General features: G+C 45.2%; 1 protein-coding gene across 1 annotated transcript in view; it reads right to left on the reverse strand.

The window, feature by feature from the left end:
* The window catches only part of CIT (citron rho-interacting serine/threonine kinase), a 206,395-nt gene extending 190,731 nt beyond the window's left edge, over positions 1 to 15,664 (reverse strand). Inside the window, exons 1-3 of the mRNA XM_011964547.1 lie at positions 15,630 to 15,664; positions 14,448 to 14,556; positions 7,694 to 7,835 (exon numbers count right to left, since the gene is read on the reverse strand). Coding sequence (XP_011819937.1) covers positions 7,694 to 7,835; positions 14,448 to 14,543 — 238 coding nt within the window. The 5' untranslated portion in view covers positions 14,544 to 14,556; positions 15,630 to 15,664. The remainder of the gene's footprint in view (positions 1 to 7,693; positions 7,836 to 14,447; positions 14,557 to 15,629) is intronic.
* Between the last annotated feature and the right edge of the window lie 830 nt (positions 15,665 to 16,494).

The raw sequence follows: 16,494 nt of genomic DNA on the forward strand, positions 1-16,494 counted from the left end.
TGGTGAAACCCCATCTCTATGGAAAATACAAAAAATTAGCCAGGTGTGGTGGTGCATGCCTGTAATCCCAGCTACTTAGGAGGCTGAGGCAGGAGAATCACTTGAACCTGGGAGGCAGAGGCTGCAGTGAGCTGAGATCACGCCATTGCACTCCAGCCTAGGCAACAAGAGCGAAACTCCGACTCCGTCTCAAAAAAAAAAAAAAAGAAAAGAAAAGAAAATGCAATCAGAGGATAATTCTGTCAGATATCATCTGGACCCAAGAGCAAAAGCCAACATAGCGGGGTGTATTGCTTCCTTTTTTGGAACATGGTAATTCAACCTTTCAATTTCTAGGAATCATCCATTGTCTACAGAAATACTTGCACATGTGCTCAAAAAAGATGTATACAAAGATGTGCACGATAAAAACTGTTGTAACAGAAAAATAATCAGAAACCACCTAAAGGTTTATCAAGAGGAAAGTTGACACAGCCTACAAGTCTGCCCATAACAAGATGGCTCAGTCTCCATTAGAACACATATTCCTTACAGGCAGGGAGTTTTCTCTGGTTTAAACAAACCAAGATGAGAGGAGGGAGACAATTTGAAAAAAATAACTATTTGAAAAAATAACGTTTGTTTGTTTGTTTGTTTCTGGGATGCAGTCTCACTCTGTCACCCTGGCTGGAGTGCAGTGGCGTGGTCTTGGCTCACTGCAACCTCCGCCTCCAGGGTTCAAGCAATTCTCATGCTTTGGTCTCCCGAGTAGCTGGAACTACAAGTGCCCACCGCACCCGGCTAATTTTTGTATTTTTAGGAGACTGGGTTTCACCATTTTGGTCAGGCTGGTCTCAAATTCCTGACCTCAAGTAATACACCCACCTCGGGCTCCCAAAGTGCCAGGATTACAGGCGTGAGCCACCACACCTGGCCACCTTGGGGTATGTTTTTAAATTTCCATAATGAATATTTTTAAGGCACACACAAAATTGGAATACTATACAGCAATCTGTTAGCAGTGATTATCTCAGGTAAGATTTGGAGGGATTTTTCTCTTACTATGTATGTGATGTGCTATAATCTAAATGTTTGTGCCCCTTGCCCCCGCAAAATTCATGTTGAAACGTAATCCCCAGTGTAATACTATTACGAGGTAGGACTTTTAGGGGCTGGCCACAGTGGCTCACACCTGTAATCCCAGCATTTTGGGTGGATCACTTGAGGTCAGGAGTTCAAGACCAGACTGGCTAACATGGTGAAACCGCTACTCTACTAAAAATACAAAAAAATTAGCCGGGCATGGTGGCAGGCACCTGTAATCCCAGCTACTCAGGAGGTTGAGGCAGGAGAATTACCTGAACCTGGGAGGCGGAGGTTGCAGTGAGCCAATACTGCACCACTGCACTCCAGCCTGAGTAACAGACCAAGACTCTGTCTCGAAAAAAAAAAAAAAAAAGACGTAGGACCTTTAGGGAAGTGGTTAAATCATGAGGGCTCCATCCCCATGAATGGCATTAGTCCCCTTAAAAAAGAGGCTGACATTGGGTCGGGCGTAGTGACTCACACCTGTAATCCCAGCACTTTGGGAGGACAAGGTAGGTGGATCACGAGGTCAGGAGTTGGAAGCCAGCGTGGCCAGCATGGTGAAACCCTGTCTCTACTAAAATAGAAAAACTAGCCTGGCATGGTGGTGCACACCTGTAGTCCCAGCTACTCAGGAAGCTAAGGCAAGAGAATCACTTGAACCAGGGAGGCAGAGGTTGCAGTGAGCAAAGACCGCGCTACTGCACTCCAGCCTAGGCGACAGAGCAAGACTCTGTATCAAAAAAAAAAAAAAAAAAAGAGGCTGACATTATCCTTAGCAAACTAATGCAGGAACAGAAAAGCAAATACCACATGTTCTCTCGTATAAATGAGAGCTAAAGGATGAGAACACAAGGACACAAAGAAGGGAACAACAGACACTGGAGCCTAGTAGAGGACAGAGGAAGAGAGGAGGGAGACAATCTGAAAAAATAACTATTGGTTACTAGGCTTAGTACCTAGGTGACAAAATAATCTATAACAAACCCCAAGACAAGTTTACCTACATAACAAACCAGTACATTTACCTGTGGACCTAAAATAAAAGGTTTTTTGTTTTTTGTTTGCTTGTTTGTTTTTGAGACAGAGTCTCACTCTGTTGCCAGGCTAGAGTGCAGTGGCGCAATCTTGGCTCACTGCCACCTCCGCCTCCCAGGTTCAAGCAACTCTCCTGCCTCAGCCTCCTGAGTAGCTGGGACTACAGGTGCAAGCCACCACACCTGGCGAATTTTTGTATTTTTAGTATACAGACAAGGTTTCACCATGTTGGCCAGGATGGTCTCAATCTCTTGACCTCGTGATCCGCCCTCCTCGACCTCCCAAAGTGCTGGGATTACAGGCGTGAGCCACCATGCCAGGCCAGAAGTTTTAAACATTAAAAATAAATAAATAAATAAAACCACAGGCTGAAGGAATCATGTTTGTCCCCTCTGCCAGGTGAAGATGCAGCAAGAAGGCGCCATCTTTGAAGCAGGGAGCCATCACCAGACACCAGATTCGCCAGTGCCTTGATCTTGGACTTCCCAGTCTTCACAACTGCGAGCAACGAATTTCTATTCTTTATAAATTACCAAGTCTAAGGTATCTATTATCACAGCCCGAACAGACTCAGATACATATTTAACCTTCTATATTTAACATTGTATTGCATATTATGTTTGCAAAAAGGAAGAAAAAAAAAAACAACTTTTCAAAAGTTATCATTTGCTATTGGAACTAAAGCTGTAAATATATTGAAGGTGTTATCTATAGTGGATATAGCTGAAATGGTAGTAATTCAGCTACTGTCAAATTGCCAGTAACAGCCCCAACTTTCACAATTATCAACACTTTTCTGTGTAAGTTTTTTTGTTGTGGTGGTGGTTTTGGATTTTTTTTTTTTTTTGAAGGGGGTGTTGTTTTGTGTTTTGAGACAGGGTCTTACTCTGTCACCCAGGCTGGGCACAATCTTGGCTCACTGCAACCTGGCACAGGCTCACTGCAACCTGGCACTCTGTCACCCAGGCTAGGCACAATTTTGGCTCACTGCAACCTCCACCTCCCAGCTTCAAGCAATTCTCCAGCCTCAGCCTCCCAAGTAGCTGGGACCACAGACGTGTGCCCCCATGCCCCGGCTAATTTTTGCATTTTTTTGTACAGACAGGGTTTCACCATGTTGCGCAGGTTGGTCTCGAACTCCAGAGCTCAAAGATCCACCCACCTCGGTCTCCCAAAGTGCTGGGATTATAGGCATGAGCCACTGCACCTGGCCTCTGTGCAAGTTTTAATATCACACTGCTGTATATTTTTTACACAAATTATCTGATACTGTGCTTAATGTTTGACATTTATTTTGTTCACTGAGCAATACACTCATTCAACAAGTATTTATTAAGTACTTAACATATGCCAGATACTATTTTAGGTACTGGGGATGTAAGAGAAATTAAGAAAGACAAAAATCCCTTCCCTTCCCTCCCTTGGCCCAAGGCTAGGGGTACTTCTGCTGGAGACATCCTTCAGAGCTACTCTCTGTTCTATTTTCTCTAACAGTCCCCAAAGAAAATCTCCATCCCTATAGGAAGATTCAAAAAACCTGGGCAGAAGCAGCTGCTGGACCCTTCTCCACATGGAAAAACAAAGCTTACATTCCAAAACAGACACTCAAAAAGGGGAGGAAAAAAAACATAATGTAATCACCCATTTTCAATCATGGCCTCTTAACCACTCCCCAGGAAACCTCTTCAAACATATGAAACATTTCCCTGGAAGAGAGTTCTATTAGAAAAACATCTACATTCCACTAAACCAAGTCTTCTGATCACTATATGGTTCTAGATAATTCACTGCTGTTAAGTAACCAGAGGACAGCCTCAAGACTAATGAAGGTGCCTGCAGATGGCTCAGTAAGCTAGCCTCGTCGCATAATTTCCTTCCCCTCCCACTCCCTACTTATAAATTTAAATATTCAAAAAAGAAGGCGGGAGCTTATTCAAACAAAAACAGAATGATGAACAAATATCTCAAGTACATTTTGAAGATATACAATACATTAAATGTTGTTGAGGTTCAGAGTTATGATTACTGGGTACCATTTATTGTCTCCTATGGGACAGGCAACATGATAAGTCTGGTCTGTGCATTAACTCACTCAATCCCAACACAGCCTCACTAGATATACATTATTCCCACCGGGTGCGGTGGTTCATGCCCGTAATTCCAGCACTTCCGGAGGCTAAAGCAGGCGGATCACTTGAAGTCAGGAGTTTGAGACCAGCCTGGCCAACATGGCAAAACCCCATCTCTACTAAAAATAAAAAAACTAGCTGAGTGTGGTGGTGCACCCCTGTAGTCCCAGCTACTCAGGAGGCTGAGGCAGGAGAACCACTTGAACCCGGGATGTGGAGATTGCAGTGAGCTGAGATTGTGCCACTGTACTCCAGCCTGGGCAACAGAGCAAGACTCCAAAAAAAGGATATACATTATTCTCACTTTGCAGATGAGAAAACTGAGAACAAAGTACATGTAAAATACCGAAGGGCACTATAGTGAACATATGCTGATTCTTTTCTACTCAGCATCCCCGGCTCCTTTGCATAACCACGCATCCCCCATCCCATGAGGTGCTGGTAATCACACTGCCCTGACCCCTTTGGGCACTCCAACAAAACCGATCACAATACTTCACCTCCAGGGAGGCAAATGACCCAAAGCAGAGCCAAGTTAGAATCTTCCCTGGGATTGTATTAAGCTAGATAAGGGAAGATAACCATTGGGCAGGGTGTGGTAGCCAGTCTCCAAAAATAGCACCCAACACCCCAGTCCTCTTGGGATTCATGCCCTTGTGTAGTTTCCTCTCAGGTGGAATTTGAGCAGCCCCAGAGCATGCATCAAACAATAGAATGCAGCCAAAGAGATCCTATGTTCCTCCTAGGATAACCCCTAAGAAAGACTGGCAGCTTCCACTTTTGTGTTTTGGAAACCCTGAGCTACCATCGAGGCTGTCCTACTAGAAAGACCATGTAGCTCAGAGGTCAGCAAGCCTTTTCGAAATGGGCCAAACAGGAATTATTTTGGGCTTTGTAGGCCATTTGATCTCTATCACTACTCAAATGCTGTTGTGGGCTGGGCACAGTGGCTCATGCCTGTAATCCAAGCATTTTGGGAGGCCAAGGTGGGAGGATTTCTTGAGGCCAGGAGTTCAAGACCAGCCTAGGCAATCTCGCAAGATCCCATCGCTGCATAAAATTTAAAAATTAGCCGTTAACGGTGGCATGGGCCTGTAGTTCTAGCTACTGAGGAGGCTGAGACAGGAGGATTGCCTGAGCCCAGGAGTTGGAGGCTGCAGTGAGCTATGATTGTGCTGCTGTACTCCAGCCAGAGTGAGACTTTGTCTCTAAGACAATAAATAAAATGAAATAAAATGCTGTTATAATGTGAAAGCAGCCATACGCACTGTACAAACACATGGGTGTGGCTGTTTCAGTAAAACTTTGTTTACAAAATAGGCATCACAGGCTGTAGTTCCTTGACTTCTGATGTAGAGACCACATAGAGGTGCCATGTAGACAGCAAAAGGCCCTGAGACTTCATGAAGAGAGACAAGCCCAGCTGGGCCCAGTCTCCCAGCCAGGGCACCAAACAGTGAGTAAGCCCTCTCACACATTCCAGCCCAGGAGAGTCCCAGGTGACGGCAATCCTGGCCAAAGTAATACAGAGCAGAGGAATTCCCAGCTGAGTCCAATCAACCTACACACACGAGAGGTAATACAATAACTTCTTTTTTTTTTTAAGACAGAGTCTCACTCATTGCCCAGGCTGGAGTGCGATGGTGAGATCTTGGCTCACTGCAACCTCCACCTCCCAGATTCAAATGATACTCCTGCCTCAGCCTCCCAAGTAGCTGGGATTACAGGCGCCCACCACCACGCTCAGTTAATTCTTGTATTTTTAGTAGAGACAAGGTTTCACCATGTTGGCCAGGCTGGTCTTAAACTCCTGACCTCACGTGATCCGTCGCCTCAGTCTCCCAAAGTGCTGGGACTACAGGCATGAGCCACCGCGCCCAGCCACAATGACTATTGTTTTAAGTCACTAATATTTAGGGTGGTTGGTTGCACAGCAATGTTGTACAAGGCGGGGTTTCTCAAATTCAGCACTACTGGCATTGTGGGCTACATAATTCTGTGTTACAGGGGCTGCTTTGTGCACTGTAAGGTGTTTGGCAGCATCTCTGGCCTCACTCATTAACTGACAGTAGGACCCTCCCCACAACCTCACACACCACCATCCCCAGCCAGCTCTGACAACCAAAAACATCTAGGGGGCAAAGTCACCCACTGGTTGAAAAACACTAATGTGAGAGTATGAAACTGGGACACCACCAGTCAACTGCCCCATCACATGGAAGTCAAGCAAAGTCAGAAACAGGGTGAAGGCAAGGCCAATATATGACTTCATAGGCCCTAGGTACTTTTGCCTTCCTCAGCCCCTTCCTCCATTAAAAACAAAAAAGAATTCGAAAATTATGTTTCATGGGGCCAGGCATGGTGGCTCAATGCCTGTAATCCCAAAGCTTTGGGAGGCTGAGGCAGGAAGACTGCTTAAAGCCTGGAGTTTGAGACCAGCCTGGGTAACATAGTAAGACCCTATCTCTACAGAAAAAAGCAAAAATTAGCTGGGCATGGTAGTGTGAGCCTGTAGTCCCAGCCACCGAGGTAGAAGGATTGCTTGAGCCTAGAAGGTTGAAACTGCAATAAGCTGTGATATACCACTGCACTCCAGTCTGGGTAATAGAGCAAGACCTTGTCTCCAAAAAAAACAAAAATTTTATTCTATGACTACATTGGTATAAAGATGAATGTAATCCAGAATCATTATACATTATTACATTCATTTTTCCTGTAATTTTAAAACAAATTAAAATTTAATTCAGTTAATTAAAACTAATTAAATTCATTAAAATTAAATATCACAGGTCCTAAGCACCGTGCCTACATTGCCTAATAGAAAGTCAGTCCTGAGTGAGTATAAGCATGAGGTCACAGGGTATTATTGAGGTTTCTGGAACCAGCTATGCCTAAAGTTAAAACTTAACTCATTCCTGTATTTCTCAGTTTCATAAGCCAATAAATTCACTCTTTTATTCACACAGGGTCTCACTCTGTCACCCAGACTGGAGTGCAATGGCACAATCATGGTTCATTGAGCCTTGACCTCTCGGGCTCCAGTGATCCTCCCACCTCAGCCTCCTGAGCAGCTGGGATCACGGGTGCAAGCCACCATACCCAGTTAATTTTTGTATTTTTTGTAGAGACAGGGTTTCACCATGTTGCCCAAGCTGGTCTTGAACTCCCAGGCTCCAGCGATTCGCCCACCTCAGCTTCCCAAAGGGCTGAGATTATAGGTATGAGCCACTGCACCTGTCCTAAATTCAGTCTTTGAATTGAGTTTGTCACTTGCAACCAAGTAGCCCAACTTACCTGGTCTCCCAGCTATAAGAGGTGCAGCCTGAACTTGAACCTAGATCTGTCTTATATAGAACCAGAGTTCTTACCCACTACTATCAACCAGTAACTCATTCTGCCTCAAGCATCTTTCTACTTTTCTCTCTCAGGACGGTTTTCAAGAAAAAGTTCCCCAAACTTACACTTCCGGACAAAGTTGCTCACATGCTTAATCTTCATCAGAGCAGGCTGACTGCATTCTTCAAAGAGAACAAAGAGGGCATCTAATATCCCTTCTCGGGAAAGAGAAGACATCTGCTGTTGAGTCATAAAGGGTGGTTTCCCCTAAAAACAGCAAACAGCAGATGGAGACACTGTCAATAATGAAAAGCTTTGATCAATAACATCCACACAGAGTAAATTACAAGCCACCAACTCAACTAACTGCTCACGACATGCTAACAGCACAATTCTGTGGCTTCATTCTTTAAAGCAGCGTCAACCGACAGTCATTATGGTATCACTTCCATGATTCCAGGACTGTGGGTTTCTTTCACCAGCACCTGGGAGGGAAAACTGCACAAGCATGGCCATTAACAAGAAAAGGTCCCTCACTCCTGAGGGTCTGAGGCTAGTGAGAATACTTCCTCTGGATCCTCTGGCTCTGACATGCTTCCATGTTTCTACAATAGGAAACATGGGTTTTTCACTTCTTTCACGTGTGCCCAGGGGTTTATTCATATAATTTCAGCTTTTTTAATTCATTTGAATAACCTAGAGTAATGAGAACTGAGTGACTATCATAAAGCCAAATTTACTCATGATCTGGAGAAATAGTTACAAACTGGCAGACTGTCTCTAGCCCACAGATATGTTTTGTTTGGCCTGTAGTGTTTAAGATAATTTGAATTATCTGCCAATATTTCAAAATCAGAAGATTCCATACAAAAAAATAAAAATGGAGCCTCTGGCTTCTCTTGAAACACTGGCAGATCCGGCAACACTGCCTCGCCTTCCTGCCTCGCCTTCCTGCCTCGCCTTCCTGCCTGATGACGCTGAGCTGGAGCTGAGTAATGCTGCCCCTCCCGGTAGCAGATGTGTTCCGGAGTTTACTGCAGGTCTGACTCCATCTTCCAACTGGCCCACCTAACTCACTTATACTCACTGCCTGGCCCCCAAAGACATGAGTCTGCGACCCTGGTGTAGAGCAGTGAGTCCCACGTGCCAAGCCATGAATAGTGTGGTCTCGCTGCAAAGATGGCCTCCAACAGTTCCTCCAATTCGGTAGGCACATGCTATTCCTTCCTTTAAGCGCTGGAGTCTATTTCTCCTATCTTTGAATCTGTGCCATCTCTGAGACTCTCTTCAACCAAAAGAATGTGACACAAGAGATACTGTGCCAGTTCAGGGCAGTGCCTTTAAGAAGCTTGTCAAGCGGCCAGGCATGGTGGCTCATGTCTGTCATCCCAGCACTTTGGGAGGCCAAGGCAGGTGGATCACTTGAGGTCAGGAGTTTGAGACTACCCTGGCTAACATGGTGAAACCCTGTCTCTACTAAAATACAAAAATTAGCCGGTCATGGTGGTGGGCGCCTGTAATCCCAACCACTTGGGAGGCTGAGGCATGAGAATTGCTTGAACCCGGGAGTCGGAGGTTGCAGTGAGCCGAGATCACACCACTGCACTCCAGCCTGGGCAACAAAGAAAGACTCCCTCTCAAAAAAAAAGCAGCTTACCAGTTTCCACTTTTGGGAAGCCAGCCACCATGCAAAGATGCTTGGGCTAGACCAGGGGTGTACAATCTATAGCCCTTGGACCAAATCCAGCCCACGGACTTTTTATAAGTTTTACTGGAACACAGCCACATCCATCATTTACATATTGTTTTTAACTGCTTTTGTGCTACCATGGCCAAGTTGAGTGATTGCAACAGAGACTACAGGACCCACAAAGCCTAAAATATTTATTACTTAAAAAAAAAGTTACAAGTCAGCCAGGAGCGGTGGCTCACGCCTGTAATCCCAACATTTTGGGAGGCCAAGGCAGGCGGCTCACGAGGTCAGAAGTTGGAGACCCACATAACCAACGTGGTGAAACCCCGTCTCTACTAAAAATGCAAAAATTGGCCGGGCGTGGAGGTGAGCGCCTGTAATCCCAGCTACTCAGGAGGCTGGGGCAGGAGAATCGCTTGAACCCAAGAGGCAGAGGTTGCAGTGAGCAGAGATCATGCCACTGCACTCCAGCCTGGGCAATGGGTCGAGACTCTGTCTTAAAAAAAAAAAAAAAGTTACGAGTCCTGGGTTACACTACTGAAAGACCTCATGGAGAAGAGAGGCCACGTAAGAAACACTAAGGTGCCCCAGCCAGCAGTCAGCACCCACATGTTCCAGTCCCAGACATAATCCCAGCTGAATGTAGCCCCACAAGTAACCCCAGCTGACATCACAGGATGAAGCAGAAGAACCACCTAGCTGAGTCCAGCCAATCCACAGAATCCTAAGAAAAATAAATCATTGTTGCTTTAAACGTCCTGAGTGCTTTGTTACACAGCACTTGATAACAGAAACGGACTGCTGCATTTGAATCACAAGAGCACTGAAGAATTTAAGGGAAAAAAACAAACACACACATTATCTGGTCCTATGCCTCCCCTCCCCTACAACCTATTGAATTAGAATTTTCCAGACTGTAGCCTGGGATCTGTTTTATTAACAAGTTCCCCAGCAGGACGAGGTGGCTCCCACCTGGAATCCTAGCACTTTGGGAGGCCAAGGTGGGAGGATCACTTGAGCCCAGGAGTTCAAGACCAGCCAGGGCAATACAGCGAGACCCCACCTCTGCAAACAAACAAAAAAAATTAGCCAGGTGTAGTGGCATGATCCTGTAGTCCTAGCCACTCGTGAGACTGAGGTAGGAGGATCACTGGAGCCCAAGAAGTCAAGGCTGTAGTGAGCCAAGATTGTGCTGCCACACTCCAGCCTGGGCAACGGAATGAGACCCTGGTCCCCAAGAGAGTCAGACTTCAGTCAGGTTTGGGAAGCACTGCATTCAAGGCCACCATATCTGTCACTTTAGTAATAGTTGCCACTAACTCAGGAAAATAAAACGCTTTGTTTCTTGTATTCTTCAAGAGTTTAGACCAACTAAAGCAGGGGTTCCCAAATGCAGTACTGGGTCTTAAAGTTTTCAACAGCCTGCAGTGAAATGAGAAAAAATGAATGCCATATGATATCTTTTTTCATAAAACTAAATGTATTCAAATTTAAAAATGGTCCTTTATTCTGAGATGATGTTCTTCCTGTCTTGTTGTTTCTTAAAATGCCCTTTATGAAATAAAAGGGCAAGAAAATAATAGGTTTTTGTTTTTATTATTTTTTTTTTTAAATATCCTTACTTGGCAAAATAAGAAAACCTGTGTCTACCCAGCAATTTGGGAAATTTTGCTGGCTCTGAAAGTCTGACAATCACTGACCTCGAACATGTTAGGAAATCCTGTTGAGTAGAAGTAAAAAAGACAAATTGACACTCAGTGTAAAGTACTCACCTGAATGGGAAACAAAATTGCTACTGTATCTCAATCTCATTCATACCGCACTATATGGGAAAAGAACAAACAGCATCCTTACCTGATCACTCAAGGCAAATGACAGGTATATAACACACTTGCAATAATAGCTTTACTGGGTGGGGGGAACTCAGCATTAAAAAGAGATGAACTGAGGGTTTACCTATAATTCTTCCTGTTATAATGACAAAATACAAGACATACTTAATAAACTCTGACGTGCACAGACGGTATGGCCCAATGGCTATGTGGTCAGCCTTTGGAGTCGGACCAACCAAAGATGGAGTCTGATCTTGGCTCCATCTGCAAAGCTCAACGTGTATGATCTTGGGCAAGGCCTTGTCTACCTCCATATATGTCTGTATCTGTTGCTTCCTATTTATGTATTTATTTAGAAACAGGGCCTCGTTCTGTCACCCAGGCTGGAGTGCAGTGTCACAATCTCAGCTCACTGCAACCTCTGCCTCCGGGGCCCCAGCTATGCCCCCACCTCAGCCTCCTGAGTAGCTGGGACTACAGGCACACACCACCATGCCTGGCTAATTATTTATATTTTTTGTAGAGATGGGGTTTCACTATTTTGCCCAGGCTAGTCTTGAACTCTTGGATTCAAGCAATCCACCTGCCTCAGCCTCCTGAAGTACTAGGATTACAGGTGTGAGCCACCACACCTGGCCTGTTGTCTCCTAAATAAAAACTTTTTATTTAAAGTTTAAATAAAAATAGTCCTTACCTCTGTTACGAGGCTGAAGTGGGATACTCAGAAACATGCCAGTTCTATACCAGACACATTGGAAGCCATAACTATTACATACTCAGCACATTATAAGCCCTTAATAAGTAAGGTGGAAATGTTTTTCTCTTTTTTTTTTTTTAAGATACAAGGTCTTGCTCTGTCGCCCAAGCTGAAGTACAATGGCACGATCTTAACTCACTGCAACCTCTGCTTCCAGGGCTCAAGCGATCCTCCCACCTCAGCCTCCCAAGTAGCTGGGACTACAGGCACCTGCCATCACAGTCAGCTATTTTATGTGTTTTTAGTAAAGAAGGGGTCTCACCATGTTGCCCAGGCTGGTCTCAAACTCCTGACCTCAAGCAATCCGCCCGCCTCAGCCTCCCAAAGTGCAAGGATTACAGGCGTGAGCCACTATGCCCAGCAAGTTAGAGATATTTTGAAGTAGCATGATAAAGGCGCTGAAAAGTAGCAGCACTCCAGCCATCTAAGGCTAAAGACAGACTATTCATTTGTAAAAAATATGTCAAGACTTAAAATGCTGATGGCGATGGTCCCACAGAACAACCTAAGCTTTCAATTTGTTTCCACTCTGATCTGTTTAAACACCCAATACTAATATTTTGGAAAAAACAAAAAGTTATCAAGAATACTTCATTGTTCATCATCTTACAGGTATCCTACATAACTACCTTCCTAAACATAATTCCTATTAAGGACACAGAAATTTAGTATTAATATTATAACTAATACTATTCTATGCTGAGTATTAACAATACTTACCATTTTTTATAAGGGGTTTACTAACAGCCAGGCAAGGTGCTAAATGCTTTATATGTAATATCTCATTTAATCCTCACAACAACCCTGTGGATTAGGTACTACAACCTCTACGTTATTTTTTTGTTTTCTTTTGTTTTGTTTTGAGATGGAGTCTCACCCACTCTGCTGCCCAGGCTGGAGTGCAGTGGCACGATCTCAGCTCACTGCAACCTCCGCCTCCCGGGTCCAAACGATTCTCCTGCTTCAGCCTTTCAAGTAGCTGGGATTACAGGTGCATGCCACCACCACGCCCAGCTAATTTTCTATATTTTTAGTAGAGATGGGGTTTCACTATGTTGGCCAGGCTGGTCTCGAACTCGTGACCTCAAGTAATCCGCCCACCTCAGCCTCTCAAAATACTGGGATTACAGGCTACAACCTATTTTAAAGAACAGCAAATGGACTCAGAAAAGGTAACTGACTCACCCAGAGTAACACAGCTAACTAGTGCTGGGACTAGGATTCAATTCTAAATCTTCACAGTCTCTACTGTCCCCCTGACTTATGAATACATAAATCAAACAAGGATTTCTACTTCACCAGTGTTCCATATACATCAGAAACAAAAGAATTAAAAATCTATTTGGAAGTAATCTTATGACATTAAGTTTTAACACATCTGGGGTGATGGAAATGTGTTATCTTGAGAGGAATGAGGGTTAAACAGGTGTGATATTCATCAAAACTTTTTTTTAAATCTTAAAAAATAAACATCCCTGCAATGAAAATAAATAGGATGATACCCACAGAAATTGTAGTTTTAAAAAGCATCTTTGTTCATTTATTTTTCTTTCTCCAATAAAAGGGCAAACTTACCCTGGTGCAGTGACTTACGCCTGTAAGCCCAACACTTTCAGAGGCTGCGACAGGTGGATCACTTGAGCCCAGGAATTCGAGACCTGCCTGGGCAACATGGTGAAACCTCATCTCTACAAAAAATACAAAAATGAGCCAGGTGTGGTGGCACACACCTGTGGTCCCAGCTACTTGGAAAGCTGAAGTGGGAGGATCGCTTGAGCCCGGGAGGTCAAGGCTACAGTGAGCCGTGATTGTGCCAATGCACTCCAGCCTGAGCCACAGAGCAAGACCCTGTCAATCAATCAATTAATGAACTTTAGTGTAAAGTGTGAGAAATATGAAAAGATCTCCCTCCTAAGGCAAGTTCAGCTATCTACTTCTGCACAGTGTCCTTTTTCCAAAATAATCAGTGCATATAAAACTCCAAATAGAAGGCCAGTGCAGTGGCTCACACCTATAACCCCAGTGCTTTGGGAGGCCAAGGCAGAAGGCTCACTTGAAGTCAGGTGTTCAATATCAGCCTGGACAACATAGTGAGACCCCATCTCTACAAAAAATTTAAAAATTAGCTGGGCATGGTGGCACAGGCCTAGAGTCGACAGAAGACCTTGTTTCAAGCAAAACAAAACAGAATTTCTCCTAAAATATTATCCTTGGTCCTATAATGAAAGCAAGCCTGGCGCATTTCATGCCTGTAATCCCAGCACTTTGGGAGGCCAAGGCAGGAGGATCACTTGAGGTCAGGAGTTTGACTCCAGCCTGGCCAACATGGTGAAACCCGTCTCTACTAAAAAAAAAAAAAATACAAAACTTAGTCGGGTGTGGTGGCAGGCGCCTATAGTCCCAGCTACTCTGGAGGCGGAGGCAGGAGAATCGCTTGAACCCAGGAGGCAGAGGTTGCAGTGAGCTGAGATTGCACCACTGTACTGAGCGACAGTGTGAGATTCTAAATAAATAAAAAAAAATAAAAGCAAAGGTGAGTGACAAGGAGATTCCAAGGAAACACACAGGTGAGCAAAGTTGGCAGGGTAGCCTGTTACCTGGAAGAACAGATTCAGCCTGGAGGCCCGGCTGGCAATGGGTTCAGCAGCACCAGCATCCAAAGGATTCCGCGCTCCATATTTGAACTTCAACATCTCCCCACTGGTGCTGAAAGGATATCAGAAAAGTCAAGTATGTCCTATGTTTTGAGCAGGAAGGGCTTGAGAGATCCTGATCTCCCTCAAGGTATCAGGGACAAGGAGATGAAAATTAGTTACCACTCCAGTTTTAGGAAGCTCAGTCTAATCATGGAGATTAAACACCAGATTTTAACTCACCGTAACAGGAGGTGATACACTTATCTGACATACTCTCTTACTTATCAATGTGTCTATTATCTCCCCCCTTAGAATGGAAGCTCCACAAGGGCAGAGATTTTTGCCCCCACGCAGTGGGGGCACACATAGCCTGGCACATAAATAGGTGTGAATAAATAGTTATTAAATGAATGACTGAAATAAGCAAACTATATATAGTTTGTTGGAAGGTGTTAAGTGCTATGAGGTAAAAACAAAACCAAGTAAGATAAGGGCAATGGGGGTGAGACGGTGCAATCTTTAGTGTGGTCAAGTCAGACTTCACAGAGAAGACACCATTTGACCCAAGACTTGAAGACCTGAAGCGGGTGACCAGCAAGCCATGTTGATATCTGGGGAAAGAAAGATATCTGTGGCAAAGGAAACAGTCAAGCCAAAAGCACTGAGGCAGGACCTGGCCTCTCCAACAATAACAGGGAGGCCAGAGGGACTGGAGCAGAGCGAAAGAGGCGGGGGCATCAGGAGGTGGTGGGATGGGCACGAGGTATGAAGACACTGAAACAGACAGGTTAAGAAAATTGCTATCACGCAGATAATAAGGAACTGGCTGACTACACTGGGCAGAATAAAGCAGTTAGTGCTGACAGGAGGCAGAGCTGAAGAGACACAGGGCTCCTCCTGGTTTAGGGGAGGAGCAAGCCTCCCGCCCCCGCACCACCCGACAGACCCCTCGGCTCCTGAGGAGGGTGGGCGCGCGCACAGCCAGCCTGGGAAGACCCTCCAGGCCTCCCGCAGCCCTAGGGGTGGAAGCACCGCCCTCCCCGCGGCGGGAGGGAAAGCCGGGACTGGTGTGGGTGGAGGCGGCCTTCCCCTGGCCTTGCGGAGCAGGGTGCGGTAGAATTGGGTCTAGGGGCTCAGACTCACGCTCTGCGGACCCGGCTGGTCTGCGATCTGCTCCGCCCCGCGCCTCCCGCCGCGGCGTTTGAACCAGAGGAACGGCGCGGGCGGGTCTCAACCGTGTCTGGACCAATCAGCGTGCCCGTTCCTATGATAGACATGGGCTTCTCAGCCAGGCCCCGCCCACGTCTTTAAAGTGATGGAGAAAGTGAAAAGGAGAGCCAATCAAATTGCATCTTCCTTTGACTCGCGACCAATGGGATAAAGGGAAGGGCAAAGTCGGCTGGGCAAGTCTTGGAAGTTTGAAATTGGCGGTTAAGCAGGATGCTGCGTTTGGGGACGCGACTGTTTATCTAGGATCCCTGAGGAAGTCGCCTGGGCGCTGTCCCCTGCTCTCGGCCACCTGCGAGGAGGTAGGCAGCCAGGCTACTCAGCCTGGTCTTCTTTCTCTCTCATGCGGCTAAGGTAGAAGTACTTGTCACCTGGGGAAACCCAATGGTTCTCTGCTACAGCTGAGGCGGCGAATGTTTTGAGGTTGAGTTCAACCTACCTTGATTACTCTATCTCCCGGCTGACTGCCCTGCAAGGAGTTGATGAAAGTCATTGAGGCTGTCTGAAAGGACACTTTAAAATAAATTATAGAAGAGATACTTAAAACAGGCACGTCACCAAAACGGAAATCCAGATGACCAACAAATGTATGAAAGGTGTCAACCTCGTTCATAATCAGAAAAAATGAAAAATAAAGTCACAATGAGAAACAATAACACTCAAATTCGAGAACAACAACAAAAAAAGGATGTGACAGTGTTTGCGAAGATGTGGAGGTACACACATTTATACAGTACCCGTAGACGTATAAATGGACACAATCTCTGAAATTTAAAAAAAA

This window comes from Mandrillus leucophaeus, unplaced genomic scaffold, assembly GCF_000951045.1.
Source record: "Mandrillus leucophaeus isolate KB7577 unplaced genomic scaffold, Mleu.le_1.0 Scaffold7, whole genome shotgun sequence".
Taxonomy (NCBI): domain Eukaryota; kingdom Metazoa; phylum Chordata; class Mammalia; order Primates; family Cercopithecidae; genus Mandrillus; species Mandrillus leucophaeus.